The 26,299-nt window shown below is 38.8% G+C and overlaps 1 protein-coding gene and 1 non-coding gene across 2 annotated transcripts in view; both read right to left on the bottom strand.

Moving 5' to 3' along the window:
• ENOX1 (ecto-NOX disulfide-thiol exchanger 1) overlaps window positions 1–26,299 on the bottom strand; it is a 440,285-nt gene that overhangs the window by 107,122 nt on the left and 306,864 nt on the right. The window contains exon 11 of the mRNA XM_049778780.1: window positions 21,864–22,048. Coding sequence (XP_049634737.1) covers window positions 21,864–22,048 — 185 coding nt within the window. The remainder of the gene's footprint in view (window positions 1–21,863; window positions 22,049–26,299) is intronic.
• LOC126016681 (small nucleolar RNA SNORA51) lies at window positions 1,045–1,178 on the bottom strand. Its single transcript, XR_007498461.1, has one exon. It is a non-coding gene; the product is annotated as a small nucleolar RNA SNORA51 (small nucleolar RNA).

The following is a 26,299-nucleotide window of genomic DNA, read 5'->3' as shown; positions in this document are numbered from 1 at the left end:
CCAAGTCACACTGGCCATCCTCCTACAGCCAATATTTAGGTCACAGAGCCAAACATTATGAATTAACACTATTGTAATTCCCAATAGAAGTACCCAGTACCTTGCTGAAGAGGAATACATACATACATACATAATACATACATCATATAAATGTACACATGCAATATATATTCAGATGTATATAATGATATTCTCTACTATTTTTCTGGCAATTCCATCGCAGTAGTAATCCAATTTGCGGGATTTATTTATTCTTATCACTTTTCTTTGCAATTATGAGATGGCCATCACCTCAGCCTCAGGGCACATGTACAGCTGTTAATGTAGAAATTTAAAATATTAACATGCTTTCAAGCTAGGTTGGCTCATTTACTTCAAACAAGAACCTGATTGAACAGCTGGGTCTTGTTCTGTGCTCCACATACCACCTGAGTTTTTTTCTCTTTGCAGGATTTGTAATCCAGTCATGTATATATAATCAGAAGACCCCTTTGGATGACTTGGAACCCTAATTCTATATATCTCTTTGCAGACAGCTCAGAGACTCAGAGATTTAGGAAATGGACAAGGAGAGAACAGCCCCTGAAAGTGTCACTTTGAATCTTTTGGTGGCCAAGAAACAGTTTTAAAAAAAAATTATCCACATTTTTCATCACGGAGACATGAAAGGAAGAGAGGTTCTGCTAGTTAGTCCCAAAATTCTGACTGATATTAATACTCAGAGGGATTTGAAAGACCATGCTATAGAACTGCCAGAGGGCCTAATACTTCTTAGAGATGGTTCCAAGTTTCACTTAATCCTACTCCTCGGCCATGTCCTGTGGAAGAGGAGGACACCTTGAATGAAAACAGCTATACTCTGTGGCTCCTACTACCTGGCAGCTCCAGTTTCAGTTTATCTAGCTCAGTCTGGTCTATCTCTGAATTGAAGGCTGTTTATGAGGAAAAACAAACCAACCAGCAAACAACTGTAACCACTGTGGCAACATCACAGAAACCTTTGTAAGCCTCACTGGCATAAAATATTCCGTATATATATTTTTTTTTGGTCCCCCAATTCACAATACAGACCAGGCAAAGGGCCTGTGTTGAGGTATTATATATGGGGTTGCATTTACTGTACCTCCTCTTTCTATACAGTCAGTGTAAAGAACACAGCCTGTGGTAACCATATATTCTTAATATGAGAAAGCTGAGAATCTTCTGGTAAAATATAGCATCACTCCATCTAGCTCAGATCTCAAAAGTTCAGTCAGAAAATTACCATTTTAAACCAATCTTCTCCGCCTCAGAGATATTAACTATAGGAAATATTAAGGAAGAGAGCTGAAATTACTCAGATCCTTTACAATAAATGGTGACAGCATGACCATAAATGATAGCAGCAGAAAAAAGGCTCCCAAGGCAAGGATGCAAGCTTAATGATGGAAGGAAATGTAGGGGTCCTGTGTATGAGAAAACACACACACACACACACACACACACACACACACACACACTGCCCAAAGTTATACAAATTAAGAAAAATTAGAAATACAGCTTTAGGCCTAATATGAGCTAGCTTACTCTGTACTGAAGTGTTTCTCCAACCTTGAAATGCCTCGTTTGTGATAATCTGTAGGGTTGCATGCATTTTAACATTACAAGTGGGAAGTCTACCCATGCCCTATTAATACAAATTTCAATCACAGTTTTTGCTGGACTCAGCTTTAAGTCCAGCTGCTCAAAATGAAGGCATAGAGAAGACTCTCACCTGTGATATCTAGCTAGTTGGGTCTGCATTCTAAACACAGAAGAGGATACTAAGATTTTTTATTGAGGACATCTACCTTTTCAAATGGAAAGAATAGGAAAACCTCATTTTCAGGGTCAGTTACACTTTTTTACTTTTAATTTGTTGCTTACAGATGACATTCCAAAATGTAAATCATGCTACAAAGCAAGTGATAACAAAGCAGTTATATTCTAGTCCAAGTAATTACATTAGGATTATGAAGGATTATAAAGAGATTACTCTGGGAGGGCTAAAAAAAATACTTCTTTAGCCATTGAGTTCATCATGAATAATCATTTACCTGATAAATTCTCTTTCATTAATTGGGGATTTATTTTTGTTGTTGTTTTAGGCTTCTTTTTTGTTTCTATTTTCATTTATGGTGCTCGGTTTCCAGGATTAGAATCCAGGTCCTCACACATGTAAGGCAAGTGCTCTACCACTCAGCTATACTCCTGATTCAAGAGTGTTAATTATTTAAATCATGAATGGATATTTGTGGCTGTTAAGTGATTTTACTATTCTGGTTTTGTTTATTAATTGGATATTTTTGAACTGACTTTTTGTAATGTTGGACCAATTGAGATCTAGCTACTTCTAGTTCACTTCAAGGATGAATATAATTTGGAAGTTTACAAATTACCACTTATTTTTGTTTTGGAATCATCCTAGTGGTGTTCAGGGAGCACTGTAGACAGGCTTAGTGGAGTGGCATGCAGTGACTATTTTGAATACCTGGCCTGTGGCATATGATTTCTTGATTTTCTTCCTTATATCCTAAATTGATCCAAAATGTGGACTAAAAGTAACATAAAGACATACGTGATGAAGAGGATTGCACAGTTTGGTAGTAGAGAGTAGCAATAACTAACTATATATTTGTTTGTTTGGTTTGGTTTTGGGGTCACTCCCGGTGGCGCTCAGGATTTACTCCTGGCTCTGCGCTCAGAAATTGTTCCTGGCAGGCTCAAGGGACCATATGGGATGCCAGGGATCAAATCTGAGTCCATTCCAGGTTGGCAAAAGCCCTACTTCTGTGCTATCACTCCAGCCCCTTATATTATTTTTTAATTATTTTTATAATTCTATTTTATTGAAACAATTGTAATCTACAGAGTCCTTCATAGTTGAATTTCAGATATTCAGTGAGACAGGGCCATTCCCACAATAATGTCAACTTCCCTTCACAAATGGACCAGAAGTGCATCCGAAACTACCACCTTTTTCCCCCTGGCCTTCCAGTATAACAAGCATATTTAAGTTTATATTGTTAAAGTTTAGGTCAAATCTACCATTTTAAATAAGACTGATCTACACATCATCATTCTTAATCATCAATGTCCCGTAAGTATTAGGTGTGCAAGATGTGTGCATTAATTGTGATATATTTTTTTGCTTCCAAATTTATAAATGATTGGCATAATCTTTCTTGAATTTAATTACCATTTTTTGTGAAGGCATTCTGGGCCTGTTGCTATGATTCAGATTTTAATGGTATCAATTCAAATTCAACTTTAATCAAAATACTTTTCTGACTTAAGTTTTAATAGGAATTTCTCTTTATCACCTATATAAATTATTTCATAGTTATTTCTGATTTTCTCCTCTCTTTAATCTCTATTGGACTGACAGTTGCACATTTTTGAGTATTGGTTATGAATATTACTCTAATGATTATAAGATTAATATTAATATTTGTTGTGCTAGAGATTTTCCATTTTGTCTTTTAAAGTACATAACATCTGATTTTGTTGATATATACTTGTTTACAATTTTAGTAATATCTATTCTTATTTTAATTTGTCCTTTGTATTCCTTCTTTATTTTGGGAGTCATCCAAGCAGTGCCCAAGGAGACAGTCCCAATGACACTTGGTCTACAAATGACTGGCTGGATCACTCAGTGGTCAGACATTTGAAGTTTAAATCCTTCCCCTCTAGGTTCTATTTTTGCTGTGCCCCTTCATTGATATTTCTGTAATGATCAATTACTTTCTTATATTTAAAATTTGGGAAATTGGGCCACACCTGGCATCACTCAGGGGTTACTTCTTGATCTGCACTCAGAAATTGACCCTGATTTGGGGACCATATGAGATGCCGGGGTCGAACCTGAGTCCACCCTGGGTCAGTCATGTACAAGGAAAACACCCTATCATTGTACTACCACTCCAGCCCCCAGATTTATTTATTTCTCCCTCCCTCACCTCCCTTCCCTCCCTCCCCTCCCCTCCCTCCCTCCCCTCCCCTCCCTCCCTCCCCTCCCTTCCCTCCCTCCCTCCTTCCCTTCCTCCCTCCCTCCCTTCCCTCCCTCCCTCCCTTCCTTCTCTCTCTCCCTCCCTTCTCTCCTTCCCTTCCCTCCCTCCCTCCCTTCCTTCATTCCCTCCCTCCCTTCCTTCCTTCCCTCCCTCCCTCCCTTCCTTCTCTCTCTCCCTCCCTTCTCTCCTTCCCTTCCCTCCCTCCCTCCCTTCCTTCATTCCCTCCCTCCCTTCCTTCCTTCCCTCCCTCACTCCTCCTTTCCTCCCTCCCCCCTCCCTCCCTCCCTTCCTTTTTTTTTTGTTTTTGGGCCACACCCGGTAATGTTCAGGGGTTACTCCTGGCTATGCGCTTAGAAATCGCTCCTGGCTTGGGGGGCCATATGGGATGCGGGGTATGGAACTGCGGTTCGTCCTAGGCTAGTGTGGGCTAGGCCTTACTGCTTGCGTCACTGCTCTGCCCCCCTCAGATTTATTTTTATAACCTAGGTGTTTAAATGTGTTTTTAAATTTTCAAATATGTTATATTTATTTTGAGGATGTTTTCTGACACATTGACTTAAAAAAATACTATCTTGAAATATGATATTCACATTAAGATCAAGTATGAGATAAACGTTTGTAAACGTTCCAGTTACATTTAAAAAGGTAGTCAGTCATCACTGTCTTTCTGCTTGGGATAGAGTGTCTCAAGTTTTATGGAAATAATCATTTGACTTCAAACACCAGCAGAAACAGCAAGACGAACCAGGAACACTAACTTCGTCTACAGCTCCCACTATAGAGTGGGACTGGAATTCTCCCAGGCTTTTCAGTCTTAGTTGGTGATATGGCCATACTTTTCTCATTAGGTAAAAAAATAAAGCCTTGAGTACTATAGTACTTGATTTTGAACCTTCTCATATATTCTTTCAAAGTCATGAGTCATTTCTAAGAATATTTAATGTATGTGCCAGATTGATAGTACAGCAGGCAAGGTGCTTGCCTTGCATAATATGGTAGACCAAAGTTCAATCCTGGGCATCTCATATGGTTCTCCAAGCTGGCCAAGAGTGATGCCTGAGAGCTAAGATAGGAGCAACTCCTGAACACTGACATGTGTGACCCCAAAACACACACACACACACACACACACACACACACACAAATTAAAACAAAACAAAAGGAATACAAATTGTCTTCTTCCTAGATTCAGAGAGGTTCTTTTTTTAATTTTTTAAATAAATTTTTATTGTGATCGAAGTGTATTACAAGTCTTTCACAGAATTATTTAAAGTACATAGTGACAATGAATGAAGGGCATTCCCACCACCAGTATTGACCTCCCTCCACCCTGTTCCCAGCATGTATCCCATATCTGCCTCCTTTACCCGCCAGAATACTAGTGTAACTGGTCTCCACTTTACAGCTTGTTATAGATTGGGTATCTATTCTGTTGTCATTAACTTTGGATTTGGTGTTCAAGTCTGATCATTTTTTATTTTCACTACATGTTCATATGACTGGTCCTAGTATCATCATTTTCCCCCCTCAATTTATAAGGCTGAATGATTGAAGTTATATGATTCTGTTGGATATAAAAGGGATAAGGAAGAGAAGAAAAAATTTGGTAGAAACTACCAAAAAAAAAAAAAAAAAAGCAATAAGAGAGAAAAGAAAAAAAAAGAAAGAAAAGAAAAATGCACCCAGCTCTCCCCCCAACTCACCAAATTATATCCATACAAGTGAAAAAGAAAGAAAAAAGTGGAAGAAAAAAGAGAAGGAAAATAATATTAAAAACAGACAAAACAAACAAGAAAAAGGAGTGCTGGAGAGGCAGGGTTTGGTGTTACCCCCACTTTTTTTTTTTTGCTTAGGCACAGTAAGTATTAGGGAATAAAGGGAATTCCCATGGCCTAAGAGATTCAGGGTTTCTACCCTCTTGAAGCATATCATGGGAACAACCACTGACTCCATATATACTCATTACCATATCCCAAGGTGTTTTTTTTGTTTTGTTTTGTTTTGTTTTTGTGGTGCCACGAAACTTTTCTCTCAGTTGTGGATGAGAAAATCAGGCCACTGTAGCTAGCAATCTTGGTAATTGCGCAGGTCATAGGACAAGGTCTAGGATAGAGCAGAGAGGTTCTTTCTAGAGGGATGAGATAGGCTCTAAGCAAGGAAAGTCGCAAAGAGTTTTAGAGTTTTTAGTCTGAACAAAATGTATGGGGTGATCCAACAATTTGTTCTTTTGATTATTTAGTTACTGAATATATACTGCTAAAGTTTTTAGTCATAAAAAATAACTGATCTTCAGTGCCAGAAATAGTTTAAATTCCAATATCAAAAGAAACAGTGAAATACTCATGTAACTGTATTTTGTGAGTGGGTGAAATTATGCCTCCTGTATCTCCATTCATTTTTTTGAGAAGAGAGGAGAGGAGATATCTATGAAGGCTGTAAGAAAATGTTTTCAGAATGTAAGAAAATATGTCAGAAGGAGCTACAAGAATATGACCAGAAATTTGGACTTCTGGACAGACAGTTGGTTCTGATAGAGATAGGCAGTTACATGAATGAACATGCTTGATTAAAAGTAAAAATGGGTGGGCTGGATTGGGGGTCTCATTAATGCTCACTAATCTGTGTTGTACACATAGTTCCTTTATTACAACAATGGTGGGTAAAATTAAGCACAAACCCAGCGTACGTTTTCTATTGCCAGCAGAATTCCCATGATCATTATTTTGTACCTGGCTGCTTTTCAGTATGGATAAAGCACGGAGCCAATGCAAGACAGTTTCACAAGGGACATGGTTAGAAAATCGTATGCTTGAAATCAAGCAAGTCAACCACCAGCTGGGCAGAAATGCAGGCTGGAAAGAACAGCCCAATCAACTCTGGGCCAGGGGCTCATGAAGAGAAAAAACAATCCAACCTGGGAGAGCCCTTTAATGATCTGGCAATGCTTTGAAATCAATCTCTTCTCATATGATCATATGGAGAGTAGTGATACTATATTATGAGCTCCTTTTCTTCCTTCTTTCCATATGATAAATAGGATTGCTAGGGAGGGGGGACACAATACTATAAAAAGAAACTCAGCATGGAAGCTTTTTTATAGACTTTATAGTTAGGTCATTACCAAAACCTTCCTGAAATAAATTGTAAATAGCACTGGAGGTAAGAAATTCAAACTACTAGCAAAGCAATATAAACCCAACAGACAAGAAGACAAGGCACATAGAGAATTACTGAGGAACAAAATTTCAACATTGCTTTGTGTTGAATCAAAACATGTGAACTCAGGAAATGACTAGCTCAGGATAAAATAGGAAACACAGGGAAATATAAAACTTTAACAGTGCCATGAACAAGTACTTCTGGCCTTGACAATGAAGACCCTCTAACTAACATACCTGATTAATCAATGCCTTAAGATGTAGGTGGTGGGGCCGGAGATATAGCACAGCAGTGTTTGCCTTGCAAGCAGCCGACCCAGAACCTAAAGTGGTTGGTTTGAATCCCGGCGTCCCATATGGTTCCCGTGCTTGCCAGGAGCTATTTCTGAGCAGATAGCCAGGAGTAACCCCTGAGCATTGCCGGGTGTGGCCCAAAAACAAAAAACAAACAAACAAAAAAAGATGTAGGTGGTGATGGAAGTCTTAGACGTAATAAATGAAAAGGATATGAATGTGAAAAGAATAGAATAAATTAAGATAAAAAACTGAAATGGTGAGAAGAACGTTTTGGAAAGTCATGTCACACACAATAATGTGTATACACAGGACACTTTCCCTTACAATCAGGGTTCAAGGTTCTTCTCTATTTGCATTTTTGAGTACTTCTTTACCCAAAACTTTCAGAAAAGCAAAAGCTAATGTGGAGACTTAGTAAGTTGTCATCTGTGCTGATGGTGGAGGTGATTAGAGAGAATTGGAGAAAGACAGGGAAGAAGAGAGATAGAAACAAAATCATAAAAAAAATCCACCAAAACCAAAAACAAAACTGAAGAGGTATTTCCCAAAGACAAGAAAAAGTTGCATCAGGACAAAAGCTTCATGACAAAGGGTCCTTTAAATAACCCGTTGACAAAATGGCTGGTCTATAAAGTGAGGACCAGATTGGGCACTAACTTTAAGTTTCCCTTGATGCCTATTCAGGGTGCTTTGTGAAACAGAGGAGAAAACATAGTCTTTAACTAACTATATAACATCTTGGAACTGAATTCCCAACTCCACACTTTGATTACTATTCCAGAAACTTGCACTAACTTGGACTACTCTATTGGTCAATATTTAAAAATGATTAGCACTACAGGTTTATATGAATACAAGAAAAAGGCTGATGAAATGTGATGCTAAAAATTGCCAACAATGATAACTAGATAGTGACAATGAATGATTTGTTTGTTTTTATATGCTTCTTTTATGTTTCCAGGTTTTTGGCATTGAATATTTACTCTTTCATAAAAAAAGAAAATAAAACAAAAATGAAAATGGCAAACTTGGGCTCAGGAAAGCTGCAGTTGGCACTTACATTTCTCTACTTTGTTTATTCTCTTATTCAGAAAAAGTATACCCCTCCCCTCATACTCATTCTTGCTTTGCTTTTTTGTTTCCATCTCATAGTCCTTTGGCCCCACCACAGTTTCTTCCAGTTTGCTCTTCACAGCCTTTATTTCTGATGAGAAGGAAATTGGCTGGTCTTCCTGAGCCTCAAATTTCCTCTCTTAACTAGCTGCAAAGAAAAGGCCCTAGAGTCCGATTCTGTCCCAGATGTAGCCCAATATGAGAGTTGCATAATTATATCAGTCTGGCTGGGATTGTGTCACCTGTTCTATGCCAGTGCCAATGGTGGGGGTCAGCTACTGAGGGAGAGGGCAGCTAGGTTCAACACAGATGCTCTGCTTCTTTGCAGTGCAAAACTATACAGAAAGGAAGTTAAGGCCAAGGCCAGACCACAAAGACTCATTTCAACATCTATGGCTAGAGGGGAAGATGGCATCGGTCAAACACAAGGAAAACCCAGATGGTGTCTGCAGCAAAAGCCCATTTTGATTTACAATATTTAAGGAAGATCGATTTCACTATAAATCTGGTATGCCTGGTGTGATATAGCCTATAAGTCAGAAGGCAATTTTCAAAAGAGGCTGGTGGAAGGAGAGGTCATTCAAAGGTCTTCCAACCACCAGCACTCAGGAAAGGCAGAGTTCCTTCATCCTGAGAGCTAAGGCTAAGTACTAGAGAGTTTGTATTTTTGTCATGGACTTTGTTGGGATCCGGGGTGTGTGTGTTTGGGGGTGGGGAGGGACAGGATGGGGGATCAGCAGAGTTTAAGTCAAAGGATTTTAATAGACTGCAAGGTAATATCATTATTTTTACCTCTGGCTCCTATGTCAACTTGTCTGCTAGTATCATTATTTTTAGAAGGGATGATTACTAATGAGGATGCATTTGATGATCAAATTAATTAATGGCAGAGCAGGGTAACTCATAATGAGATGAAGCCTTCCAGAGTCAAATTTTATTAGGGGCTTCTCTTTGGCTTCCCAGAAGTAACAAGATTTATTTTCACAGATCAAATTTAATAAATAGAAGCTACATGTATTTTTTTTTCTTTTCTGCAGGCTCTTATGCTGTTCATGTAAAAAGCAAATGAAAGGCTGTGACATGGAGTCAGAAAACAACTGAGATTTTTGCCAATACTATATTGAGCAATCAACAAAATTCAAAAGGTTGGAACTTCCTGGCCGTCTGCACTGGAATTATTGCATCTCTGAAGCTCCTTCCATAGGTTGCACTGGAAACTTATGGGGTCCTATAGAGGAACTCAGAAGCTGTAGTTTTACTCACCTATGTGAAAATTCTGATTTGGCAGAATAATTTTGACTACATTATAATTCTGAGTAAGACACATTATACATTTATGTATTTCAATTTATTCTTTGTGATTTTGCTGTGTTTTTATTTTACTTCTATTTCTTGGTTTTTGAGACACACTGGTGATGCTCAGGACTCATGCACTCAGGGATCACTTCTGGTGGGACTCAGAGAACCATATGGAGCACCTGAGATTGAATTATGTTGATTGCATGCAAAACAAGCAAGCGCCCTACCTGCTATACAATCTTCCCTGCCCTGTCTTTTATTTATTTATTTTTATTGTGACTGAAGTTCATTTACACAGAATTATTTACGATGCATAGTGACAATGAATGAAGGGCATTCCCATCACCAATGTTATCCTCCCTCCACTCTTGTTCCCAGCATGTCTCCCACATCTCCCTCCTTTACCCCCAGAATCCTACTGCAAATGGTCTCCACCTTATAGCTTTTTATAGGTTGGGTATCTATTCTGTTTGGTGTTCCAATCTGGTCATTTTTTTTTAATTTAATGGAGGCAACATGGTTGACAATAGTGTTAATATGTATGCCTGAAGGTGGGAAATGTTCTACAGAAGCTATGACTAAAGTACCAATATCCCTCCATCATTTTCCTTAGTTCTCCAGTTCTCAGACAATATATAGATGGGCACCTACCACAGAGCAGGGCTGTGAACAGAGGGAAGAAATGAAATGGAGAGTGGTACCTTATGACTGTAAATGAGAAAACTCAAATTTGGCATTGTCAGCACATACTATTAATCTGGAATCTTCCCTCAGCTCTGAATTTATTTGTAATTAGACCAGGTTATATATAATAGCATGTATAATAGAATCTCAAAAAATGTGTTCTTGTAGACAATCACATTTATTGCAACAAACCATGATGAAAACTTGCATGGCTTATTTCCAGTGGAAATAAACAAAAGTTCAGAGGTTGGTGAGATAGTGAAGAGATATATAGCACAAGCCTTGCATGTAATAGACCCTGGATTTATCCCTGGTACTGCATGCCCCCCCTCCCCCGAACACTGTTGGATGTGGCTCTGGTGGTTCAGCACTACTGGGATAGAGCATTAAACTGTTTGGCCTTAGCTAGCCGATTATCATGGGGAGTGGCACTTCTGTTTAAGTATAGCCCTTACCTTCACCCCAAAAAGTGAGTTTGACTTTTGAAAAGTTCAAGAGAAAACAGATGAGCTGGTGCCAGCTTTACTTTGGGTGGTTTAGCAATTTGATTTTCTTATTTAAAAGCTTGGGATCACTCTGTAGAGAAGTTCTTTCCAATATGCTATCTGCCTAGTGAAAATAGCAAAAGACCCAGTGAACAGCTCCGGTTTGAAATTGCTACAGAATATCCAGGGAGGCTTCCTCTTCTCCATGATCTTAAGTGTAGTATTCATAGTCAAATGAGGATGTGCTTTAAGAGCCTTCAAGCCTCTTAGCAAATGTCAGGTGTTGTCATCTTAAACAAGCATAACTGTATCATGTCATGCCCAGACCCAAGAACTGGAGAATTGGAGATCTTTATTTCTGATTTCAAATGTACCAATAGTTCCTTCAGTTCCTACCAACACTGAGGAGGATTTGTATTTTCCTGATGTGCCAGAGAAGGCATCTGAATACATTAAAAATATGTGCATGTGAAGAGAAAGTCTTCCTGGTTCTTGCAGCTTCAGAAACTGTGCTAACTGAATTATCAATATCCCATGTACCCTCTTAAGAGACTGCAGAAGAATGAGTAGAAAATGAAATCATAGACATAGAGGTAGCAAGTAAGAGCCTGCTAAGAGCTCTTAGTTCATGATGGAGACAATATTTGACAACTGTTGGAACCTCAATGTTGAGACCTCAAGTCTTTCTTAAAGTTTCTCCATTAGAGAAATGCACATATTTTGTTTTTTCCTCCAATTTCAGTAAAATGGCAAATACTTTTCAGATAAATATGGGAAATGTCTTATGACTTGTTTTCTATTCAGAGAAGACATCTGGGTAAGAAAATTAAATCAAATAAATACAGAATATACTTCCGCAACCATAGCTTTGAAAAATGCAGATTTCTACATATATGTGACTACACTTATACATAAAAACATTAAAACAACTTTTGAATTAATTCTAAAAATTTTGACACTAAACATAAAATCTTAAAGAAAGTCCCTTTTTCTACACTGTAAAATGCAATTTTCTTGTACTGTCAGTAATACTGAGTGATTTTCTGCATTGATGTATAATGCTTTCATATATTAAGAACATTATGAGAAGATCATTATTTGCTCCTTCCTGAGTCATGTATCTGCTATTTCTTCCTTCTAACCTAACCATTCTGAAGTTCATGAACCCTACTTAAAAGGAAAATGCTTATGACAAATTGTGACTACAATTTCCCAGCTAATCCATCTTGAGTTTTTCATATTCTACATCTGGTCATTAATTTAAACATTTGAAGATGTTCTGAAAATAGAATCTGTCATTATGTAATTTTCTTTGTTTTGCAGGAAGAACTGTCTCCCCACTAGTGTCTTTTTACTAGATAATCTATGCAAACCTTTCTTTCTGCATCTGAATAGTAACTACTGCTCTTGTACTATTTGTTCATTCACTGAATTTCAATTCACCCTCCTCCATATCCATCAGCTTTTTTTTATTCTCTGTATCCTTCTCTCTTTTAGGATAGAACTCAAAATGAAATGGAAGACAAGTTAATCATGGATTTTTAATTAATTATTACAAATTAACATGCATTCACTGAAATAATTAATATTTATCTAGTTAATTAAAACCCAATCATTGAACAAATAATAAATAAGTAATGATGCTACTATTTACAAAATTCATTTTTTTAAGTCTCCTGAAAATTTGTCTTCCTTTCCTTTTAGTTTGTGTACCTGCTGCTCAACCAGAAGTAGCTCTTTGCTCCCAAATACACTGCCCCTTAGCTTCCATGTTTCCTCCTCTTCTACTCTAGCACAGTGTGCTTGCTTTTCTTCCTTGCTCTGTATGTTTCTGAACAGCCAGAATAATTTATAATACTTTCCCCACCTCTCACATCAGGCAGCACACTAACTAAAAATTTATTCAACCTGGATTAAGTTTAAAGTCTCCGGAACAGGCTCTCATTCAAGAGAGATGTTAGATGTAGTGCATGTGTAGTTGATTTTTGTTTTTACTTCCTCCAGAGACATAATTAAAAATGTCTGCCAATGAATAAATTGAAATGAGTTAAAGGAAATGGGGTAGGAATTCCAGAAGTTCCTCATGTATGAGAGATGCTGGCATTTGTAAAATCCCCAATTCTCCTTACAGTGAAGCCTGCCAATCATGAGCCACTGCAGGGGAGAAACTAGTCATGGAGGAGACATGGACTCAGCCATGTGCAACCCCACATGGCATCCTAGAAGAGCACACAAAAGCATTAACTCCCAAATGCCAATACACCACACCAAGCTTTGCCTTATGCAAAGAGAACCTTGTAGTAGGAAAGAGACAGTAAGGTGCAAGAACCAAACCACAAATTCAGGAGTCAATAGAAATGAATCAGAAGCAAAGAGAATTTTAAGACTTCTCAGTGGTATTCTCAAAAGAGATGTAACTGGAACTATAAAATAGGTGTGCAAAGAAACTTAATAATCCAAGAGTCAAAACAACATTTGAAAATAAAATAAATATGACTGTCAAACATGCACTTCAGTGGATAAAAGTTAGTACTAAACCAGATAATTTGAGAAAAAAGATAATGTGTTCAGAGCACCACACTATTAGTTTCATTAAATGGTGGCTATTTCAGAAAAAAATAGAGGCAGAAAACAACATTCATTGAGAGAGCAGAGAGATTCCTGTTGCAAACTTCTTTTCCATTTATTTGCAGCAGCTTTCTGAAGTCCCCTGGGAAAAGACAGGCTCTGCTGGGTTTGAAGAATTTTCACAATTTTAAGGTGTTCATTGTTTCTTTTTTCCTTTCAGAAAAGGTATAAAAAGCCTATAGAATGTTTTCAAATATACCTATCTTTCCCTAACATTTTCAAATGGTTATACTCAATACAGTCAGTTTCATCAGCATGGCCACCAACATCAACACCTACATTAATGAACACTGTTAGTGATCTTGACTTTGACATGTACAAATAAGAGTTCATTACATGTGAATTTGGAAGTGAGATAGAGCATACATTTTTTAAATATCTCATTTAAAATAGTGATACTTTTTGAGGCACACAAAAATATAGCTAAACACTTAAAATTTCAGAAAACAGTTAACATACTCAAGCGGTCAAATGAACTGATACAATCCTTTCAAGCAACTTTCATTAATTCACTGGTACCACTAAAGAGACCAATTCTTGACTAACATTTGGCAAGATTATTATAGGGGTTAGGCTATTTCTCTGTCTTATTCTATCAGATTAACCTACATTAACTAGTGAAGTTTTACTCTATACATATAGTTACTTGTGGGCGAAAAGGGAAAATATTGCTTATTTAATTTATGAGTCAGTGTTGGTCAGAATAATAGTCTTTCCCCAATTTTTTTCTTTTGATCTTCACTTGAAGAGACCTGTCAAGACAGCTACCAGCTTCAGTCTTCACTAATTAATGTCAAGCCAAGAGTGTGATATTGTCACTGTTCTCCATGGGCCAGTGGCTTTGTGGCCTAGGACAGCTGGTCATCAGACTGCCTTTGCTAACCCTCTGAAACAGCATCATCTTAAAGTATTTATGTGGGAGATTTCTGACATAATCATCATTAGTCCCACTCATTTTTATGATCAGCAGCTCATAAAGGTCTCCCATGTTAATCTGAATATGCATCAATGCTGTCAATATGATTTTCACAAGGCTTCAAAACAGAATTCTGATTCTTAAATTGGCCATAGAAACTGGATCATATTTTGACCTATCCACATAAAGGAAAATACAAGCATTATTTAAATGTATGCATGGTTAAAACTCTGGAGAGAAACCTCACAATGCTTAGAATAGTAGTTAGTACAAAACAAAACATGGGCCCGGAGTGATAGCAGAGTAGTAGGGTGTTTGCCTTGCATGCGGCTGACCCAGGACATACCTGGGTTCAATTTCCAGTGTCTCAGATGGTCTCCCAAGCCAGAAGTGATTTCTGAGCACATAGCCAGAAGTAACTCCTGAGCACCACCAGGTGTGCCGCCCGCCCCCAAAAAAGAAATAAAACAATCTTCCAATCTCAAATGCTGACTGATAAGGACACAGCACCACTAGAAGCATCCTTGAGTTCCAAAGGGATATATAAAAACACAAGCACTTTGAGAAAAGTACCACTGTTTCATTTTTTTTTATTTTGGGGATAAACAGATTAGGAGGTATAGAGGTATAAAACACATAAGGGAAATATAGGCTTCCCCATTGAGTCTTTTGAGATATTCTTGTGTGTGGGGGTGGAGTCCAGGGAATTTTTTTCATCACACATCATGTTTTGTTGGGTTTGTGAAATTATTTGTAGCCATGAGGGAAGTGTCCTTAGGCTGGGGTCCTTCTGGGTCTGAATCGATAGCATGCAACAGCCCATGATTAAGAGGGTAAGAAGAAGGGCCATAAAGCACGAATCAGCAGGTGTGCTGGTTGTAATTTCTTGCCAAGGCATGTGATGTGGGGCTGGGAGGGTGTCCTTTCAGTTTGGGGGCTTGGTGGTGGTTTATTGGAGCAGGAGGTTGGTCTTGGTACCTAATGGGTTAATAATTGAGGGTAAAGAGGGTTTAAGAAGGAAGGATAATGGATCAGGATTGGGGGATAAAAGAATAGAAGGATTTCTGAAGGGGGGAGGAGGAATAATAAATAGAGGGGCTATATACATTTTAGGCATTGCTTGTTTACATTTTGGGTTTGGCTATCAGTGAGGAGTTCACTGTCTACAAGTACTCATGCCAACATAAAGACAGATATGAGTAGTCTATTCTTAGGTTGTTGTTGGAGGCCTGACCCTCATAGGCTGGGTCTGAGCTCTTAAGGTATAAAGAAGAAATACGCATGGCCAAAAGACACATGAAAAAATGTTCCACATCACTAATCATCAGGGAGATGCAAATCAAAACAACGATGAGATACCACCTCACACCCCAGAGAATGGCACACATCACAAAGAATGAGAATAAACAGTGTTGGCGGGGATGTGGAGAGAAAGGAACTCTTATCCACTGCTGGTGGGAATGCTGTCTAGTTCAACCTTTATGGAAAGCGATATGGAGATTCCTCCAAAAACTGGAAATCGAGCTCCCATACGATCCAGCTATACCACTCCTAGGAATATACCCTAGGAACACAAAAATACAATACAAAAACCCCTTCCTTACACCTATATTCATTGCAGCTCTATTTACCATAGCAAGACTCTGGAAACAACCAAGATGCCCTTCAACAGATGAATGGCTAAAGAAACTGTGGTACATATACACAATGGAATATTATGCAGCTGTCAGGAGAGATGAAGTCATGAAATTTTCCTATACATGGATGTACATGGAATCTATTATGCTGAGTGAAATAAGTCAGAGAGAGAGAGAAAAACGCAGAATGGTCTCACTCATCTATGGGTTTTAAGAAAAATGAAAGACACCCTTGTAATAATAATTTTCAGACACAAAAGAGAAAAGAGCTGGAAGTTCCAGCTCACCTCAGGAAGCTCACCACAAAGAGTGATGAGTTTAGTTAGAGAAATAACTACATTTTGAACTGTCCTAATATTGAGAATGTATGAGGGAAATGTAGAGCCTGTTTAGGGTACAGGCGGGGGTTGGGTGGGGAGGAGGGTGATTTGGGACTTGGGTGATGGGAATGTTGCACTGGTGATGGGTGGTGTTCCTTTTATGACTGAAACCCAAACACAATCATGTATGTAATCAAGGTGTTTAAATAAAAAAAAAAAAAAAAAGAAAAGAAGAATAAGTAAAAACGGTGAAAGTAAGTTAAAGATTTGGCCAGTGCATCAGTATTGGAAAGTTTTTCCCTTTCAAACTTCTTCTTCACTGACAGGTCTTTGCTAAATGAAGGTTTCAGTATTATATAGTGGCTGGAGCTTTTTAGGCCAAGAGGAACACTGTTTCTTAAAAAGTAAACACATACACTAAGTAAACAAATACACTAAGTTTGACCCAGCACTCTTACTCTGATAGTGAATGTGGAAAGGACTGAGACCAACACAGATGCAGGATGAACTCCTTACACTAACTAAAAGAAGCTGAACTTGAGTGGTTGCATACTGTATAGACCCTCTTAGATGAAATTCTGGAAAAAGCCAAAATCAGATGTGAAAGAGAAAAGTCAGAGGTTTCTGGGAAGAGGGTTAACAAAAAAAGGCAGGGGATTTTTTTTTTGGGGGGGAGGGAAGGCTTGATATATGTTTTATATATCATCTACTTTATATGTTGGTTGTAGTGATTCTTGTGTAATGGTGATTCTTTCAGTGTGTGAATTTGTCAAAATTCATTGCCCATATAAAAGTCTTTAAGTATGTGTGAATAAATCTAAGGAAAACAATTCTGCATGGCCATCTGAAGGTAAATCAGAGTTTAAAATGATTAAATACTGTTACCATGGACACAGGCTCTTAATTCCTTTTGTGAGACCTCTCTAATGGTGAATTGTACCTAACATAAATCTAAAGGAGTGAGTTCAGGGACAGCCACAAAAGGCTCTGTTTGGTCAGGAATCCTGCCTGTGATAATTGCTTCATGGGCACATCCAGGAGCTGGGCAGTGAACATGGCCTTGAGGGGTTAAAAGATTAGAAATATTCTGGCTGAACTTGAAGGCAAGTCCACAAACCATACAATGGTTCTAAGGAGGGAAGGGTTGTTTCATTGGGTGATTTCCCAGAGTGTATGGCTAAAGCAGTGGCACAAGGCATGTTGAAACATAACCAGCCTCTGCTCCCCCAGCTCTGGATTTTGCCAGTGATCAAAGTTTTCAAAAGAGCTGAGTTAATGTGAGTAGACTGAGGACAGGCTTTGAAAATCAGGAAAGTGTTGGATGCCAAAGAACACTCTGTGTTCCTGTATGCCCAATAATATGGTAGACAGTATGAATATTCTAGAGTCTTATTAAATACATATTGTCACAAAGATGGTGGGGAATCCTAACACCCAGCAACAAGACAAATGAAAGCTGCTACCAGTGGGTGTGGTTTCACAAGTCCTTGTGTATATAACTCATCTCACCAGCTTGGACTTGGGCATTAAGATCCCAGAGCCTGAAGAGCCCATAGTTTCCGAACAGGTGCCCTGACTAAATCTCACCTCTGTTCCTCAGTCTAGCCATTCTTTTCAACAAACATACAGTGGCTGTGGACTGTATCTGGTATTGATGGGACTGCGTTCTCCCTTGTGCTCCAACTCCCCATTTTGGACATTGCCATCCCATAATCCTGATCTCAGAACAGGTTCATATATGGAAAGCATGATCCCAGCACACGCAAAGAGTGACACTAAAAAAATCACATCTGAGCAGCAAGGCCCTCTCATTCTATACACATTGTGTGCTTACATCCAGCTTTGAGGCATGGTGCTGGAAGCTTGCCTGAAGCCCATGTTAATAGGGGTAAACTTTTCCATCTCCCCCACAGAGTGCACCCATACCTTCTCATCCTCATATGCTTCCCACCCTTTGTATTGTGGAGGTCTTTCCGTTGGGCTATGGAAACCAAAGGGAACAGAGAGAACCCATGCAAATCAGTCCCTACTCCCTTCAATCATACATGAGAAGTATGTAAGTAACATTTGCTATTGGCCAGGAGCTTCTGCAAATATCCAAGAAGCTATGACAGTGGGCTACTCCTTTTAAGACTTAGCTGGTAACTGACAATACTTGTTCTTGGCCTGGTGTGGGGAAGACATGTGCCCTATGCTGACATCCCCAACACACTTCTGGTGGCCTCATCCTTGCCTCCAGGTATTTCTTTCACATGTGTATATTATACCACCTTAATGGTTTTTATTGAATCTCACAGAAACTGGCTATCCTTTCTCCATCAGGAGGTCTCATGAAAGAGGTGAAGTCTGGCCTTGTGGACATGGGGACACATATGGTCCTCCTGGCAAGGGCACCACCACACACCCAGGAGGGACATATGGGCCACCCTGGGAGCCTCAGTCAGCAGCTGTTACACAGGCTTGCCTGGCTCATTATAGGCACCTGAGTCACTGTGCTGACATTTTTTTGGCTAGACCTGACCTTGGAATATGACTGGTTAGTCTGACACCCACAGTGAACAGCAGTCAGTCAGGCTACAAAGCCAAGGCTCAAAAATCCTTTTAAAATGGCAAGGTATGCTTAAGACCTCATTCTGGTGACTTGGTCATTAGTTTGTTAATATACCAATCTGTACTTCTTCTTTTTTTAATATTTCCTCCTCCTAATTATTCTGTCCCTGGTTGGCTAATGTTTCTGCAACAGTGACCTCTAATCATCAAGACATTTTGTAGGCAATTTATGCATCTGATCTTACAGAACAGTCAATGTGGATAGAGACATTAAATATATATTTAATATTTATATACTTATATATACTAAATATATATATACACACATATATATCCTACTCACTATGTAGTTTTTACGAAGAAGGGGAGGGAAAGGAGGGGAGCCAGGTAAGTCAGTCAATTTAATTGACTTTTTAGTTTTCTGCTGGGAATCATGCTAGAAAGTACTCAGGGACTATGCTCTATGCTCAGGAGTGATCCCTAGTAATGCTTGGAGGGTCATATGCAGTGCTGGGAATCAAATGAGGACCAGTCATGTGTAAGGCAATTACCATACCTTCTGTACTATCTCTACAGGCTCAATTTAAATGGCCATTTTAAGGGCCTGGAGAGATAGCACAACGGTGTTTGCCTTGTAAGCAGCCGATCCAAGACCAAAGGTGATTGGTTCAAATCCCGGTGTCCCATATGGTTCCCCGTGCCTGCCAGGAGCTATTTCTGAGCAGACAGCCAGAAGTAATCCCTGAGCACTGTCGGGTGTGGCCCAAAAACCAAACAAACAAACAAACAAAAAAGGTCATTTTAAGTCTAGCTATCCCCCAAAATGTATCCAGTCAAAATAAATAACAGGGGTTAGGGATGGTTATGGGAAGTCAGAAAAGGAAGCCCGTCAGCTAGGCAACTTTCTCTTAGATATTGACACATGTCCTAAAAGGGCAGTTTCTCTTTGCTCCTTCACTTAAGCTAAGACAGATGGTAGGACAATAGGATTCTCTCCCTGGTGCATGTGCATTGTTGGAAAAATAAGAAAACTAAGAGGATAGAGAATCATTGAGGTATAGCTCTAGAAAGGCCCAGCAATAGGTTATAGAACAGTAGGTTCTAGCAAGGGAAAGAACAGGATTCCAGCTGCAGATTTCAGACTATGAACATGTACCTGGATAGACACCAACATAGTGACAGAATGAGGCCAATATATTGTATGCAGGAGATATGTAGTCAGGACAAGAACTTGGATGTCATAAGCTGGACCAACTATGGGGAGGGAACAGGTCGAGTGATATGTACTCAACAGGTTGAGTAGAGGTCTTGACACCCTGGAAGACCTTGAACTTAGTTACTTAAATTGTGCAATAAACTATATTTTTTATTCTGGCAAAGGGCACACCTAGTAGTACGTAAGGTTTACTCCTAGTTCTTTGCTCAGAAATCACAGCTATGCATGCTCAGGTGGGTTAAATGTGGTGCCAGGACTGAACTCAGGTTAGTGCTTGCAAGTCATTCACCTTATCTTCTCTACTACCTCTTTGATTGTAATTATAACTTTTTAAAATTATGAGTTTTGACTGCAAATCTTGCATACAATACTTAAGAATCCAAGAACTCAGGAATAAATATACTTTGTGGTCAGAGTTTAATCTCATATACTACTTATATTTCCATTGTTTAAATTAAACAATTTTTAATTTCATGAGTGTTCAGAGGGGTAATAAATAGACCATGTGTGATTTGGTATTTTATCATTCTCAGAGAACTCAAGGTACCTTTAAGTAGATTAAAATCAATTATTTTGTTTTTGTTGTTGTTTGGTTTTTGGGTCACACGCAGTGGCACTTAGAACTTACTCATGGATTTGCACTCTAAAATCACTCCTGGCAGGCTCAGGGACCTTAAGAAATGCCAAGGATTGAACCTGGGTTGGTCCCCAGTCCACTGAATGCAGACAAATACCTTACTCACTGTGCTATCGCTCCCACCAAATTCATGTTTTTGATCCTTGGGTTTTATTCCCCATTCTCAGTGCCTTTCCCTCATATCTCCTCAATCTATCATTTTCCAATCTATGTTCCTTCTCAATTCCCAAGACCTCAGCTTCTGTAACTTTCTAATGATATCTGGAAACATATTTCATGCTACATGTGTTAGGTTAAAGTCTGACATTCAGCAACCAAGACACAGAAACTGGCCTCTTTTGAAAGCAACTTCTGCACTTTCCCATTCCCAATTCTGGTGATTCTTTTCAATAAGCACTTCAATGTGGAAAGTATTCATAGAAACTGCTTCCTATATATAATCCATGCAAACAACATGGATTACATTTATACTGACTTGGAAATCAGATCAGCTCACCCTGCTGTGGCCACTCTGAAGCAGGCATGCTTGCAAATAAAATGCTCTAAAATTTCTTTATGGTTTGGCAAGGACTTTATAACCATCTACCAAAAGCTAAATTTAATGCATCTCTCTTTCAATTTCCTAGACTCCCTTTGTTCATTTCCACCTCGAAGTTATATTTTATCTCAGTTTTTTCTTCCTCCCTGCTTCCCTCCCTCCTGTTTTTTTGTGGCCATTTCCAGATTCTACCTGGGCACACCCTATAGTAATTACTATTTTCCTTCTCTTGAACTTTTATGTTTTGGCTGTATTTCGTCTTTCAAGTTCTTCTTCCACTTTTCCTGGCTATTATTTCTAGTTCATGTCATGCACACACCCTCCATGCTCCCCACCCTTAAAACAAAAAGGTACCTGCTGCATGCCTTGCATGGTTTGCTGCAAAAACTGTAGCTGCTGGTCCTTGGTGAGATTCTCTTCTGTTCGGAAAAGCTGCTCTTTTTCTTGTTTCAGTAGTTCCACCTCATTCCTGTAGGCATCCAGCTGCCAACGAAGACTGTCATTCTCCTCCTTGAGTGCATAGGCCTGAGCAGCCAGAGCTGGGGGACAAACACAAATGGTGCCTGCAAGTTAACTTTTTACTTAAAGTGAAAGGAATGGTGTCTCTTCTCCCTGTTCCTCATGTTTAGGCCAGCTGGAAACTAGAATGGAACTTCTTTGGCATAGAGCTCAACTTTTCTATTTTGTTTGCTTTTGTTGCCTGTATTTGTTGTCTGTTGATGACAGAATTCAGGCAACAATAATCTCCCTCCTCACTGTATTCTACTGCTTAGCTATATGGAATGTCAATTTCTTTCCAATAATTGGCTCTCCCAAAGGTTGAGTTGGGCAGCAGCAGACTAGAAGAGCAAGAATTTACCTGCAAACAGGTCCTCACTTCTCTAATGTTGGGACAAATTGCACAAATTATTTATATTAACTCCCTTCAGAAGACTGACTAGTTCCATCTGTTTCACCAGTAGATGAAACTTTATTTCCTCCATGGCTATTATGCAGTTACTCTAACATTCTTCCTTGAAATCCAAAATTCTCTGTGTATAGATTCAGACATCAATCACAACTTCATCTCACTAAGAAAAAATCAAAGCTACTAAATCCACATCTGTCACATGGTTTCAGAAACAACAAAAAACAGGGTCTGGTAAAGATTGTACCTAGCCTGGGTTTGTCTCTCTTCCTCATGGCCCCCTCAACATGCTGGGGAAGCTCTGGTGGTACCTAGCATGAGAGGGTTCAACCATCATTGCATATTCCAGCCTTTGCACTGACCCATTAGCCTGGTTGGTTATCACTGGAGGTGACTCCTAGGCTCCCTGAGGACCTATTGGAGATCCCCTCCCTGCCCCAGTCAAATAAAATGAATAAACCCAAACTTAAAGTCAAATAAGTGTAAGAAAAATTACACTGAAAGATCTAGAACTTAATAAAAGGGAAGAGTGAATGGCATAGATCAGAATTGAAGATAAAAAATTACTTTCCTCAGCATCCAGGTTATTGTTTATAAGGTCTTCCCCAAAAATAACATATAGAGTACTTCCTGTTTAACAGAGACTAATAAACCAAAACTGAGAAATAAAAGCACCTCATCCCTCTTTGCTCTGGGTACTGTTCTCATCTCCCTCTTTGCAGATGAAAAAAGTTAAGGTACAGAGTATTTAGAAAGAGTGATAGAGCTCACATGTGAAGAGCATCAATAGCTTTCAGAGTTTGGCCACTGACTCCAGAGTTTAGGCTCTCAGTTACTGGATTGATGTGCTGGTTCAGATGCACCCCTTTTTTCTTTACCTTTTTTTTTCAGTTACTTGGGCCACACTCGGCAAGTGCTCAGGTGTTACTCTTGGCCCTGCACTCATGACTTTTTCCTGGAAGACTCAGGGGATCATATGGGATGTTGAGGATCAAACTTTGGTTGTCCATGTGAAAGGCAAGCACTTCATCCACTGTACTATTGCTCCAACTGCTCCAGCATCACTTATTTAGTGTTTCAGACTAAGGTGTGCAAGAGCACAGATATATAGTGCAGATCACTATATTACCAGCTATCTCTCCATCCATTACCCACTCCCTTAGTCCAATCAAATAGTTACTTGAAATCAGGGCCCTGATGTTCTATCTGCACAGTCCTGAGCAATGATGATGGATCTCTACTGAGAGGTGCTTTGAGACCCTGGAGAAGCCTCTCTTCAAATATTAAACGTCAAATTATGTTAATAATAGCTTTACAGTAGAGATTTTTGTGCTCCTCTACTTTGCAAAATGACAATCTATGATTGTACACATGGCAATACTAATCAAATAGAACATGCAATTAACTGGAAAATTCCCTACCTCAAACCATTAGGGATCAATTAGTCAACATGCTTTGTCTGTGCCCAGGCCTGTCTGGGCACTTGAAACACAAAATGGGAAATGGAATATGTCTTCTTTTGAGGGAGTCCTAATATAATAGAAACAACACATTTGAAAGGAAACCAATCCATATAAAAGAAGAGAGAACAACCTGTTGCCTGGCATAAAGTGCTATGTTAATGTTGGTTGAATGAATAAATGAATTGAGCCACTTAATGTAAAGGTATATGCCAAGGGAATAAATTCTAAGAGTTCAGAGAAGAGAAAAGTGAGACTGGAATAATAAAAGAGTGCTTTAAAGGAGGATACACTCAAAACTTGGGGAGGGGGCAGAACCAGTTTAGTCCACAGCAAGACTATAAGCAAAAGCCCAGAAACAAGAAATGAACATTGGCTGGAAAAATAGTACAGTAGTAAGGCAGTCTGTAGTTTGATCCCCAAGTAAAGTCTTCTAAACCTTGTCATGATTAGGCACTAAGCTTAGAGCCAGGAGAAAGCCCCCAGAGCAGCAAGGTATGCCCCCACACCTAAAAAAAAAAACAACAACACGAAAAACAACTAAAGATAGAATGGTCAGGAAAGAAAGGAGTTTGCATTCATTGAGAGAAAGTCAAGACATGCCAGTGGATGAGACAGATATTTATTTATTTATTTATTTATTTTAATTTTGGGCCACACCCTGTGATGCTCAGGGGTTACACCTGGCTATGCACTCAGAAATCGCTCCTGGCTTGGGGGAAGATATGGGATGCCATATAGAACCCAGGTCTATCCTGGGTCATCATTGTGCAAGGCAAATGCCCTACTGCTGTGCTATTGCTCTGGCCCCTGGATGACAGATGGAAGCTCAGAAATCAGGGTAGAGAATGAGGCTCAATGGGGCAGCCAATTGAGAACTACTGAAAGTGCTTGGGCAGCAGAAGGACATGATGAAATTGGAGATTCAGAAAGATGAGTTTGGCAATGGTGAGTGGAATGAACTGGAGGCACAAGAGAATGAATAAAGGAAATTTTATTGAGTGGATATGTCTGTGTAAAACCAATGAGCAGCCAATTTTTATTTTCAGGGACTTAGAAACGACCTAGGGTGCATCCAGGAATTAGGAGCTAAGGTTTTTTTTTAATGTCATGCCACCAAACTTCAGTGTTTGTCCACACCCTGAGAGAGTGAGTTCTGGCAACTCAGTTTACCAATTTATAAGAAAATGGTTATGTGGCATCCTTTTATAGAGGGATGTTGTAATAGGGCAAAATTACAGAAAATGCAAATGATGAAAAAAGTGTTGGCACTACATAAGCACATTACTACATTTAGTAGCATTCAAAGACACTTAAGTCATTTCCTTAGGAAGCTCTATTTGGCCCCTTCTCAATTCAGAGTGGCATTTTTATTATAATAACTGATAGCAGGTGTTTGTGAAGAAATCGATTAGTATGCAGGGATGGAAATTACATTTTCCAAATGAATTGCATAGTCTGCAAGATAGGCTGAAATCCGTGTAGCAAAATGCAAGCAGCTATAAAGCATGTGCCAGCAACATTATTTAAATAAATTATTGGAACATAAATACATATAGGGGAGTGCATCATCCATTATTTTGGAGTCTTTCTTATGAGCCTTTAGAAAGACACTGCCAAGGTTCTTATGCTGTCTAAGCCAAATGACCACTATTCTGCCATACAGGATATAATGCTGTTTGCATTTCTGGAATATTAAGGTGAGACTTTTATATATATGCCATAATTCTTAATTGCCCTATCACCACTACTAAGAAAGTCAATACCATAGCCAAGCCCATAAACATGTTTATAATTGAGGCATATAACTGATTTACATTTCTGATTAAATTATTTCAAGCTTGGTGTTTAAAAGAAAGAAAATTTGGTTACCCATATGGCAGCCAAGTGGTTATCTTCTAAAGGATTAAAAATGGTATATTGATTCCACTTAACTTCAAGCCACCTGTTTGTCAACAAAACATTATTTAGCTTCTTGCTGTCACACTTTAGATGAAGCCTATGGAGGATAAACTATGTTTTTGGATGAGACTCCAAAAAAAAAGAAAAAAAAGAAATCCTAATGTATTTCTCAGTGTTTTCAAATCTTAGAAACTTGAAAGGTCCACTCTTCCTCTCTGCCAACTCCCATTTTTTTCTTTATGTCACACTGTATTACAGTTTTGAAAAATGAATAATCAGGTTTTAATGATAAAATTTACTCTTAAGAAATTGCACTAAAATCCATTCTTTAAATAAGTGCAAGGTTTAAAAATAAACAACATGTATCTTTGAGAATCTATGAGAAGTGCATTAGGCTTTAATGAATGTAATATTTAGCTAAAAGCTACCACACATGGACCAACAATTTTCACTGAGGAGAAAAGAATACCATAAGACACTTTAAATGTAAATTATTGCGAACATAATCAAGACTTCTTTGG

The sequence above is a fragment of the Suncus etruscus genome, chromosome 8 (genome assembly GCF_024139225.1).
Source record: "Suncus etruscus isolate mSunEtr1 chromosome 8, mSunEtr1.pri.cur, whole genome shotgun sequence".
In the NCBI taxonomy this organism is placed as follows: Eukaryota; Metazoa; Chordata; class Mammalia; order Eulipotyphla; family Soricidae; genus Suncus; species Suncus etruscus.
The sequence above is the reverse complement of the archived record's forward strand: the minus strand, read 5'-3'. Positions and strand labels throughout refer to the sequence as shown.